General features: G+C 41.5%; 1 protein-coding gene across 1 annotated transcript in view; it reads right to left on the bottom strand.

Moving 5' to 3' along the window:
- The window catches only part of Kdm7a (lysine demethylase 7A), a 78430-nt gene extending 66193 nt beyond the window's left edge, over positions 1-12237 (bottom strand). Inside the window, exon 1 of the mRNA XM_071611702.1 lies at positions 11962-12237. Within this exon, the coding sequence (XP_071467803.1) occupies positions 11962-12155 (194 nt within the window). The 5' untranslated portion in view covers positions 12156-12237. The remainder of the gene's footprint in view (positions 1-11961) is intronic.
- Between the last annotated feature and the right edge of the window lie 831 nt (positions 12238-13068).

Below are 13068 nucleotides of genomic sequence, written 5' to 3'. Positions count from 1 at the left end.
CAGTGTTTCTTTATTCCTCTAAGTCACTTATGTCAGTTTTGTTTTATTCTAAAAACTATCAAAGGCAGTGATCTTTTTAAATTTAGATACAGGATAATATCTTTAAATTTAGGTACAGAGCATCCATAAGGTACAATTTAAATATCCAATAGTGAATCAAGTAGTTAAGACTATTTACCCAAGAGCCTATTCTTCATAGCAGCTACTGACAAGTTACACTTAAAATCATTATATTATCAGACCTAAGGAAAAAGGTATATGGGTTGTCTCCACGGATGCTTAAGCAGTCTTTGACAAAATTCAGCATCCATTTATGACAAAAACACAGGAAGGAAGCAAGGAAGGAAGGGAGGGAGGGAGGGAAGGAGAGAAGGAAGGAGGGAGGAAGGAGGGAAGAAAGCAGAAGAACTTTCCTTATATGAAAAAAAAAAAATCAGTCCTAAAGTTAGTATCTTCTTTCAACAGGACATAGAAGCATGTCCACTAAGACCAGGAACAGAACTATCTCTGTCAATACCCAACTCTGAACTAGTGATGTAAGCCTGTGAAATTATTAAAGAGAAATCAGAGGCAGTATAAACTGGTAAAATCACCTCTATTTGCATATGATATGAACTTCTGGCAAACTAGTTAGTTATAATGATTTAACTAACTTAATTCTTTTAGTAAGACAACAAGATACAAAAGTAACATTAAAAAAGCAATATTCTGCATATATACAAACAATAACCAATAATAAACAAACTGTAGAGAAAATGCCATTTACAACAGTAAACAAGGAAAATTAAATATTTAGGAGTAAACTTAACAAGAAATGAGCAAAATATATAAAAAGAAGGATTTTTTAAAATACCTGAAAGATACAAAAGTAGATATAAAGAGAGATATCCCTATTCTGGGAGAGAATGATTCAATATCATAAAAATGTCAGTTCTCACTGTTAATTTAAAATTTTAATATAATCCCAATAAAAATATCTATAAGCTTTTTAATAAAATTGGATAGATTGATACTAAAGTTCCTACAGAAAAAGAAATCTGCAAGAATAGCCAGAAAAACACTGAAAAAAAACATTAACTATAAGAACAAGACTGATCTTACCAGAGTTAAAACATTCTATAAAAGCCTCTGTAATTAAAATAATATGATACTGGCCAGGTGTGGTGGCGTATGCCTTTAATCCCAGCAGCTTGGAGGCTGAGATAGGAGGATCTTGAGTTCAAAGCCAGCCTCACCAAAAGAGAGGCGCTATGCAACTCAGTGAGACCCTGTCTCTAAATAAAATATAAAATAAGGTTGGAGATGTGGCTCAATGGTCAAGTGCCCCTGAGTTCAATCCCCAGTACCCAGAAAAAAAAAAAAAAAAAATTGTGACGCTGGTACATGAATGGACAGACTGGTAGAACAGACTAGAAAGCATGGAATTTTGGGTCACAAACACACACACACACACACACACACTTTTGGCATATCAAATCACTGGAGCAAATATGAACTTTTCAATAAACAGTGCTGGAACAACTGGATATTTGTTTAGAAAAAAATAATATCATATTTCTATTTTGTACCATATACAAGAAGAAAATCCAAATGAATCAGGATCTAAATTTAAGAAACAAAACCATACATATACTATTGAAAAAAAATGGATAAAATTCTCTTTCTCCTTGGTGTAGAGAAAGGATTGCTAATTATGACTCAAAATCCAGAGCCAATTAAAATAAACAGTTGACAACACTCTGGTTTTTCTTTAAATCATATCTTTCACCTTTTACTAAAAGAAAAAAATTGATAAATATGACTACATAACTATTTTTAAAAATTATGTGGCAAAGGGGTTGGGGTTGCGTCTCAGTGGTAGAGTGCTTGCCTAGTATGCAGTGAGGCACTGGATTCAATCCCTGGCACCACATAAAAATAAAACATGTAAAATAAAGGTACTGTGTCCATCTACAACTAAAAATATATTTTTTTAAAAAATTATGTGGCAGGAAAAAAATCACCATAAACAAAACCAAAAGACAAGTAAAAAGTGGGAGAGAATATTTAGAACGCATCACAAAGGGTTAATATCTCTAATACATAAAGAGCTCTTAAAAAGTGGGGAAAAGGACCAAAAACCTGACAAAATCAGAAATCAATGTAAACAAATGATTCTAAAAGAGGCTCTAAAACATGAAAAATGTTCAAACTCACTTATAATGCCTATTAAAACACAGATACCATAAATTGAAAAAGATTTTAAACAGGACAGCATCCTGATGGCAAGGATGTGGATAAAGAGGCATTCTTATACACTGTTGGTGGGAATGCAAACTAGTCCAACCATTCTGGAAAGAAACCTAGTAATCCTAATAAAACAATGTTGCAAATATCTTTTAACCAAATAATCCCACTTTAAGCAATCTAACTAAAGATATACTTCCAACAATATGAAAATGCATACGCACAAATTATTCATTGCAGAATTGTTTGTGACTGCAAAATACCATAAATTTCAATGCCCATATACAAGAGAGTGATCATAAATAAGACATGGTACATCCACACAAAGGAGTACTATACAGAGATAAAGATCTCTATGAACTGACATGAAGTGATTTCCAGTATATATAATTTAAAAAGGCGGGGAGAGTACAAAAAAGCATTTATAATATTCTATCCTTCAGGTAAAGAAAGAAGATAAAATACATAAGCCTCTGCTTGTTTGTGGGAAAAACAAACTAAAAGCACAAGGGGTGGTGGGGGTGCAGCCCAATGGTAAAGCACTTGCCTAACATGTGCAAGGTCCTGGGTTTGGTCCATAGCATCATAAAATATAAAATTAAATAAATAACCAAACATAAACAGGGTTTAGTAGCAGATGGTGGACTTAGCATTCATAAGGCCCTGTATTCAATCCCCTGCACCAAAAAATAAGTTAAAGACAACAATCAAAACACACACACACACACACATGATAAACCAGAAGCTAAAGGGACTGATCACTTAAAGATGTGAATGAGAAAGTGTAGAAAAAAAGAATGAGAAAGTCATAGGAGGGACAAAGTGGGAGTGACATTTCTCTGTATACCTTTCGTAAAACCATAATTTTATGAATCAACAATTACAACCAATTACAATGTGGGAAGAATCAAACTGCAATATAAACAGTAATAAACAAACCTAGATATGTTACAATAAAAATGACAGCACACCACAGTAGGGGAGAAAAGAATTAATCTAAGAACTGTGGAAAACAGTATTTTGACTGGATAGCATAAGGTTAAAGATAAAAAGAACTATATAAAAACACTGTAATACCTAGAAAATTTGTTTCTCACAGTGGGATGGGTTAACAATTCTAGGGTTACTTTACGTATTCACTGGGATTCAACAAATATATTTATCATGGATAATGAGAGTTGAGTTTCTCACTGTTGGACAAAAAAGTTACAAGTAGGGAAAAGGAAAAGACTAAAATAAACCCTGTGCTGTTGGACTAAAATCAAAGGTATCATTATGAAAATTTGTGGTTTTCACCATACACAGATACAGAAACAAACACAGATGTCCATGTATGTGGATGATTAGTGTATTTCCTAGCTCTGTCTACTGAGTATACCTAGAAGCAATGAGCCTGCCTAGTGCCAAACAGCCATCAGTTTCTAAACATGATTTTCCAATAAAAGGAACCAGAGTTCACACAAATACACACACACACACACACACACACAAATACAAGTTATTATTAACTCACACTATAATTAATGAGGAAAGTAACATTTTTATTAACAGAAAAGTAAGTAAAGACTGGCACAGTGGCATACACTTGTAATCCCAGCTAATCATAAAGCTAAAGCAGGAGGATCACAAGTTCGAAGCCAGCATAGGCAACTTAACAAGACCTTATCTCAAAATAAAATAAAAAGGGTTGGGGATGTTGCTCAGTCATAGAGTACTTGCCTACTATGTGTGAAGCCCCAGTTCAATCCTCACTACCTCAAGAGGGAAAAAAAAAAAAATAAAGGATCACTATAATAATAAAATGTAACTTCCAAAAAGAACCAAAAACTTGGTAGCTAGCAGCTGTGAGATCAGCACCCGCCAGCTGTTCAAAAGCTGTGCAAATTATCTTGGAGTTTAAATTGCTAGAATCAACCAAAGCATGCTTTATAATCAAACTGCTCTACACCTGTTCTTATTCTCAAGCCCCCACTTCAAATCTTCAAAAATAAAAGCATTCCTCCCCTTGGATGATCAGAAAGCTCAATTTCAAATCTAAAAACACAGGATATAAGAGGATAACAAGCAGAAATCTGCCCCAAACTAATGGTTTAAAAAAAAAAAAAAAGTGCTTGATGAGAAAACTCTTATGTTCCCTATTACCCCTATTATAAACTGTCTTAACAAAAAGAAGAAGTTGGAAAGTTCAATAAATGGACACTTTGTTTTATTATGGGGAGATATGTTCATTTAGTGAGTTTATAATACTAACACTAAAAGATGTCATTATTTAAGAACAAATGTCTATAAAGCAAATTTTTAAAATAATTCCAACTCCCAACTAATTTTAAAATATCAAATACACTCTAATAAGAAATCCATTTATAACAAAAATGAAAGCAAAGTTAAATCTGAAAATGTTTCAAATATTATATAAATATTTTGTCCCTAAAGCAGTAATACATTTTTAGATATTTATACTGAAGAACATAATTCTTAAAAAGAACCAAAAAAGTAAGAGGTTGCCAGGCATGGTAGCACAGGCCAGTAATCTCAAGATCACAAGTTCAAAGACAACCTCAGCAACTTGGCAAGGCCCTAAGCAACTTATCAAGACCCTGTCTCAAAACAAAACATAAAAAGGGCTGGGGATGTTAAGTGACCCTGGGTCAATCCCTGGTACCAAAAAAAAAAAAAAAAAGTAAGAGGTTTCTAGGCATCTCTCTCTGGAACCCTGTCAAATCTGTTCTATCTGCACACCCTCAAGACAGAAACAAAACCACTTCCATCTAGTTGTTTTCCTGAGTCTGGGTACTACCCAGGAGCAGAGGATACCCAGGACAGCTACTAGTTGAGCCATGAGCTCTGCACTTAGCCACTGCAATGCTCTTACCTTCTAGCTTTGCACCCCAGGGAAGTTACTGAACTCTCTAACCCTCAGTTTCCTCATCTGTAAAATGGGATAATTCTGACATTTATCCAACAAGGCAAATGTGAGAATTAGATGAGTTAATTAAACATGTAATGTAATTAGAACAGTATTTAGCACTTGATAAAACATTTGGTAAGTGTTCAAGTGAGTTTCTGTGGTTCTGTAGGGCAAGTACCTAAGAAATCCCCACCCAATTCTTCTACCCATGAATTAAGTCCTTCATTCATTCAAGCTGCAGAAATAAACATCAACATAAGACATTTGTAAATTACCAAAACCTACTAAAACATTGCAGAGCATCTGTCACTTGGATTATTACAATAGCCTTCTTACTGGTATCTTGGCCTTTACCTTTGCCTTCTTCCAGTCTATTCTCCAAGCAGGCATAATCAGCTTGAGATGCTATACATGCTAGGCATGCACTCTACCACTGAGCTATGCGCCCAAACTAAGAATGCTTCTTTTTTTTTTTTTTGGGGGGGGGGGGTGGCGGCATTTATTGGGGACTGAACTCAGAGGCACTCAACCATGGAGCTACATCCCAGCCCTGTTTTGTATTTTATTTAGAGACAGGGTCTCACTGAGTTGCTTAGTACCTCACTGTTGCTGAGTTGGCTTTGAACTTGCAATCCTCCTGCCTCCATCTCCCAAGACGCTGGGATTAGAGTCATGCATCACCACGCCAGGCAAGACTGATTCTTTTAAAGATTATGTCAGCTCAGTTACTCCTCCACTCAGATCAAATCTTTACTTAGAGTAAAATCCAAAATACTAGTCCTGGCCTATGAGACCCAACAATGACCCCCATATCCCTCCACATGAGTGTTCTTGTTCTTCCTATAAAATGACAAGCATGGCTCACCCTCAGGACCCTGAACTTCTTTTTCCTTTGGCCTGGCATTCTTGAGCTCAAATGTCTCCTCAGGGCTTTCCATAATCACACCAGATGAAAGTAGCATCAGTACTACTCTATCTCTCTCTGTTCCCAGCTCAATTTTTCTTCACAGCACTCTGCGCTGCTCATTTGCCATATGCATTTGTTTACCTCTCCTGCACCCCAATAGAATATATAACCAGAGAGCAAGGACTTTGTTCTGCTCATTGCTATATTCCTAGCACCAAGAGAAGAGCCTGGTATACAACAAACTAGACCAAAGTCAACATCATACTTAAATGATAAAACACAAGAACAAAAACCAAAATTACAAAATACTAGACATCAGCTACCAAATTGGCAAATTTTTAATTTTTACAACTGTTTAGTGGGCTGGGCTCAGTGGTAGAGTACTTGCCTAGCGAGTATGAGGCACTGGGTTCAATTTTCAGCACCCCATATAAATATATAAATAAATAAAATAAAAATAAATATAATAAATAAAGGTCCATATAAATAAATAAAATATAAATATATAATAAAATAAATATAAATATAAATAAATAAAATAAAGGTTCATCAACAACTTTTTAGTGATTAAAATATACTTCAAACATTAAAATAAAAGGTTTCTTTTTAAATCCTTGGTGCACAGAAAACTCATATTTTCAGATCCATACACAGGTAATCAGTACTCAAGAGGAAGACACAAAACATTCCCTGTACCCAAGAAGTTCCCTCTCAGCCAATAACCCCCAGAAAACATAAACACTCTCTGGCTTCTATCCTTCAATTATACCTGTACTTGAATTTCACAAAAATGTGCCTGGCTTCTTCTGTTCCATTTTACATCTCTGACATTTATCCACAATGGTGCATACATCAATAGAGTATTCTTTTTTATTGCTGAGTAGCATTCCACTCTATGAATATATTACAATTTATCCAAACTACTGTTGGTGATATTTATGTTGTTCCAGTTCAGGGATTGCTATAAGTAGTTGGTAGGCTTTTTTTTTTTTTTTTAAGTTATTGATGGACTTTTTTTTTTTTAAGTGGTGCTGAGGATCAAACACAGTGCCTCACACATGCTAGGCAAGTGCTCTACCACTGAGCATACCCCAGCCGTATGAATAATTTTGGATATTTCTTTTGGTGAGAATATTCACTTATCCACAGAGCAGCAAAGTTTCTATTTGTTTTCAGGGTAAAAATGAATAACACCTTAGATTGGTAAGGATGCAAGGAACCAGAAGGTGGGCGCTGCTGATGAGAACATAAATTGGAATAACCTTTTTAGAAGACAATCTGGTAGTAGACACAGAAAATCTAAAAACATCTGTACCTTCTGACCAAAAATTCTAGCTCAAGGAAAACTCTTATTGAGAACTTACACATGCCAGGTCTTCTTCTAAGTGTTTCATGTGTATTGACTATCTGGTTTACTCTACAGAATAGAGATACCCACAATAATTTCTTAAAATTATGTCAATCATACCATTAATAAATACAAGAAAGTGTAAAGCAATTGTTAAAAAGGGAATGATTTTCAAGCATATAGTACTTTCATGGAATTAAATACTATGCTATCACTAAAAAGGTTTTCAAAGAAGATTAAAGATATAGGGAAAGTACACGTTAATGGAAAATTCAGTTAACAACAGAATGCATAAAACAAATACCAATTTTTTAAAAAAAGGATATACATGCCAGGCACAGTGCAATATGCCTATAATTCTAGCTACTCAAGTATAATTGCAAGTTCAATTCTTAAAATAAAAAATAAAAAAGGGTTGGGGATGTAAAGTGTCCCTGAATTCAATCTGGGGTGTGGTGAGGAAGAATACACCTAGAAACATACCTCAAATATTAAAAATAGAGGTTATCTCTGGAAGACATGGCCCTTTGTATTACTTTTCAATTTTCCCAAATTACTTTTAGAAATAAAAAGAATATGAGATTTTAAAAATCAATAAACAAACTTTTTTAGTTTGGGGCTGAGTTTGGGGTTCAGTGGTAGAGTGCTTGTCTCGCACATGTGAAGCACTGGGTTCAATCCTCAGCACCACATAAAAATAATAAAGTCATGTCCATCTACAACTAAAAACATATTTTTTAAAAAAAAATGTTTGATTTTAATGGGAACACAGCAGACACTCTAAGACAATTTACTTAGGGCAGTGATACAGTTTTTCATGGGATGATGTCAAAGTGCTATAGAAAGTCATGGAGCCTGAAGATTAGAGAGTGAGGCATTATCAGGAAGAACCTCCATTGTTCTACTTCCACCCAGGACTTGGAAAGGAAGAATTTCATCTCTAGGTTGGAAGGAACTTTCCCAGGAAAATTATGCTAATTCCTCAGCTAGAGTAGCAATTATACACCACACCATACCTGGTGAGTGTTCTTTCTTCCATTCTCTTGCAAAAAGGCCTGGGTGGATGAAGGGATGGGAACTCCTGAACACCAAGGATGCACACCCAGACCTGGAAGAAGTTGTTCCATTCCCCCTGCAGCCTTGCTGAAAAACATCAAGGAAGGACCTTTCTTCCATCAGAAGAAATTAAGACAACTTTTCAGATTTCTGAGTATCAGAAACTCCAAGCAGGATGAATCAAAATTTATACTGATTCACTGACTCCTTAAATTTAAAAAGTTATTTTATTTAAAGAAATAAAACTATCAAAAAATTGTCCAGATAAAGGCAATTCTCTGTATCCAACTTCTTATTCCCCTGCTTTCTCCTCTGCTGATGCCACTTTTGTAAACTATAAGACATCTGAGCATGGGTATTGAAGATATACCTTAGTCTTTTGGGTGCCAATTCTCTTATATTTGCTTAATAATTAGTAGATAAGAAAGAGTCTGGGGCTGGGGTTGTGGCTCAGCGGTAGAGTGCTCCTATACTGCATGTGAGGCCCTTGGTTCAATCCTTAGCACCATATAAAAATAAACAAATAAAACAAAGGTATTGTGTCCAATTATAACTAAAAAATAAATATTTTTTAAAAAACAAGAAAGTCTGATGTGTTAAAATATATATATGTATGTATATATATACATATATATGTGTATATATACATATATATGTATATGTGTGTGTGTGTGTGTATATATATATATGTATGTATGTATATATATATATATATATATATATATATATATATATATATATATAAAATTTCATGGTACACTAAACAGTGGAGTAAATACTGAGCCCAGGACCAGGCACAGTGGCACACACCTGTAACCCCAGCTGAGAAAGGAGGATCACAAGTTCAAAGACAGCCTCAGCAAAGGTGAAGCACTAAGCAACTCAGTAAGACCCTGACTCTAAATAAAATACAAAATAGGGCTGGGGCTGGGGCTCGGGCTCAGTGGTAGAGTGCCCTGAGTTCAATCCCCAATACCAAAAAAAAAAAAAACTACTGAGCCCAAGAAAATTACATAGATCCTAAATTACCAATAATTTAATTCATTATTTTTTTAATTCTTAAGAATTAAACTTACTAAAAAAGTTTGAAAGGCAGGAAATATCAGTAAATTTTCTAACTTTTGAATCTGAATAACATTAAAGTTTCAATTATTGGTGGTCACAAAGACCTTGGGCTCAAAAAGTACTATTTTAGGGTCACTTTCACAAACATGAAGTCACACACATGTGACAAAGCAGAGGACATCTGTTTTGGCCTCTCTGTGTCTCATTCACATATGTCCTCTTTATTTCCTGTTCAATTTCTCCTGTTTACAAATGTGAACTTACACATGTAACAAAAAGTTCTCCAGAAAATACCTGAAGCTTGTTGGGTATAGTATTAGGTTATCTAAATTAAGATTTAAAAAGCTCTAGTCTAAAATTTACTACCCATCAAATCTCTATATTGCATAGTGGAGCAAGTTTCTTATGCAGCTTAAAGAGCCTCAATTTCAAAAAACAGTTCATTGAAAACAAACATTTGCATAATCACTATGGATTCTAATTCTTATTCTATACAGAACTTACATGCTTGGATTATTCTCTATTCTGGTTGCTTAGAACATTTTACAAACAAAGGATGTAGAGTTAGAACTGGAAAGATTTTTTTTTTTTTATTATTTATTTTTTAGTTTTTGGTGGACACAACATCTTTGTTTGTATGTGGTGCTGAGGATCGAACCCGGGCCGCACACATGCCAGGCGAGCGCGCTACCGCTTGAGCCACATCCCCAGCCCCTGGAAAGATTTTATATCTTCAAATTTCACTTTTATATATAATCAAAATATAGGAAAATCAAAATATAGGAAAACGTCAGTTTAAACTTAAAAAAAATGTATGGATAGTTTACTCTTAATCACAAGTGCCAAAACTGCAATAATATTCCTCCACCATTTATCAGACTCTTTAAGAGATTGCCTTATACAAAATGAGGATGCTGCCCTTCTTCTAAAGTGACAATGTGTTGTCTTGTTTTCTGTCGCCAGAATCCTCTAACCTGGTTAAGTAAAACTAAGTGTACTTCAAAATTAAGTAAACTATACCTAGAACTCAACGCCGAAAAGAACCTTGTAATTTAAATGGTTTTCTCTCGCCGGACCAGTAGAGGGAGACTAAGACATCTGGCCTGGTCGTGCACTGTTTCTGTAAAATTGGGGAGGGGGAAGCGGAGGCTGTATTTAAATGTCCTGCTGTCAATCAAAGGACACTTCCTACAATCACAGTCACCATAACAGCTACTACTCGCGAGCGTGCTCTCGCCAAGATACACCACCCAACGGTGCCTAGGAAACCGGCTTCACCTAAAGGTGACCGCAGGCTTTGCCACAACACCCAAATAAGGACTTTGGGAGCCCAACCTCAACTAGTTTCTTTGTTTAAATGCCTACGAATCCTCCCACGCCGGAGTCAAGAGGCTGTGGCGCCGCCCTTTATTAGCCTCACACTTTGATTACAAAACACACGAGTCGGCGGCCTGGCTGCGGAGGCGGCCCGAGCTCTCACAAACGTCAAACCCGAGGCTCGGCGCAATCAGAGGGCAACGTCCGCCACCGCCGCCGCAGCCGCCCCAAAGTTGGACGCCCCGGCGCCCCGGCCGCCGCCGCGGGCCGTCCTGATGTCGCCGGCCCGCGGGCGACTGCAACCGCACTCTTTGTAAAGTTTGAGCCGCCGCGCGAGGACTACGCGGGGGGTCGGGAGGAGCTGTCCCCTCGCCCTGCCGCCCACTCCCTCCGCCCACCCCCGGAGGCAGGGGGTGTGTTGCCGGGTGGGCCGTCCCGGAGCCGACCTGCCGCCGCGCCGGGCCCCCGCCGCCCGCACCTCGCAGGTCCCCGAGAGTGCCTCAACTGTTGCTCTGTTTACTCGCCCAGCCCCGCCGCGCCGCTCCGCCGCCCCCGTCCCGCCGCCCGACGGCCGAGGAAGTTTGATAAAGATGGAAAGGGGGCGCGACGCGATGCGACCCGCGGCGGGGACACGCGCGGCTAGAGCGAGCGCTGCCGCCCGGAAGCAAGGCAGGCGCGGCGGCCGGCCGGGCAGGCGGCGGGGCGGCCGGCGAGTCGGGCCGGAGCCCCGGGCGCAGCGGGGCGGGGCGGCGGCGGCCCGGGCGGCGGCGGGCGAGGGGCTGCGGGCCCTACCGGCGCCCGCCGCCGTCCCCGCCGCGCCGCCCGGAGCGTCCCCTCGGCCTGGGTTCCCCCTGCCAACTTCTCCGCCGGCCCCCTTTGTTCCTGTTTGTTGTGGCGACTCTTCGCCCGGGCCGGGCGAGCCCACCGGCTCCCCTCGGCAGCCTGCCCGGCGCCCGGCGAGCCCGGGGCCCCGCGCGCCCCTCCACCCGGCCTGAGGGCTCCGCGCCGGGGCCGTAGGGTGCGGGGCAAGGCGCGGCGGCCCGGCCGGAGGGAGGCGCGGCCGGCCAGCCGGCGGCGGCAGCGGCAGCTGGTCGGTGGCCGGCGGCGACGACGGGGCTGAGGGGGTTTATTTACCTGCCGTGGAACCAGTCCTTGCAGATATCGCACTCGATCATGAAGCGGTTCACGTCGTACGGCTGCCGGCACACACAGTACACGGGCGGGGGCGGCGGGGGCGCCGAGGCCCGACCCGGGGCCCCCACCGACACGGCTGCCGCGGCGGCTCCAGCTGCTGCTCCCGCGGCCACCGCCGCCGCCGCTCCGGCCATCTTTAAAAAACACACACACGCTCGCTCGCTGCTCCGCTCGCCGACTGGAGCGAGCGCAGCCGCCAGCCAGCGCCGCCTCCTGCAGCAGCAGGAGCAGCAGCCGCGGCGGCGGCGGCGGCGGCGGCCTCGGCGCCTCAGTGCGCGCGCGCGCGAGGCCGCGGCGGCGGGGGTGTGGGCGGCGCGCGCGACGCGCGAGGCCGGGCCCGGCTGCTTCCGGCGCTCTGCGCGGGGCCGTGCGTTTCGCGCACGTCGTCGCCTCGCGGCGCGCGCCCCCCGCTCGCTCCGCAGCGGCCTGAAGGAACTCTCCGCGGAAGGGCGCCCGGGGCCGGAGAGGCGGAGGCGGCGTCAGGACACGCGCAGCGGCATCGGGCGCGCGGCTGCGGACGAAGGAGGACGGCGGGCGCGTGCGAGGCGCCGGCTTCGTTATATCTGAGTGGAAGCCGAGGTCGGGGGAAGTTCCTGCCGAGTGAAGAAGGGCAGATGTTGCGTCTGTGTTCTGAGACGCGGAAGCTAGGAAGTTTCGGCCCGCTAGTGTCGCCTCGCCACCAGGGCAATCTGAGATCAATTAGCGGCCGCCCACGGGTGACGAGAGATGCCGCCCGGCGTCCTGTGGGGGGGGCCCAGCCGAGGTGACTCGCCGGGCGGCTGTGTCCTTCCGAAGTGGAGCGACGCGCGGTGCAGTCCAAACTTCGGGAAGTGTCGTCCCCGAATTCCTGGCGAGCAGCTAGGAAATAGGAGTGTTGATGGGGCTGCTGTTGGGTAGAGGGTTGTCCCCAAGAGGAATTCATTAATGTCTGTCACCGAAGGAACCAGCCCTGGCATGGGGCTGTTGGCGAAAGGAATGGAGGAGAACCTGCGTGTTTATAAGTAACCTGTCTGAACTTCAAATGCTCCCAATTCCCCAGTTGGGAAG

Source organism: Marmota flaviventris, chromosome 1, assembly GCF_047511675.1.
Source record: "Marmota flaviventris isolate mMarFla1 chromosome 1, mMarFla1.hap1, whole genome shotgun sequence".
In the NCBI taxonomy this organism is placed as follows: domain Eukaryota; kingdom Metazoa; phylum Chordata; class Mammalia; order Rodentia; family Sciuridae; genus Marmota; species Marmota flaviventris.
Note: the sequence above shows the minus strand (reverse complement) of the source record. Positions and strands in the feature narration are given on the sequence as shown.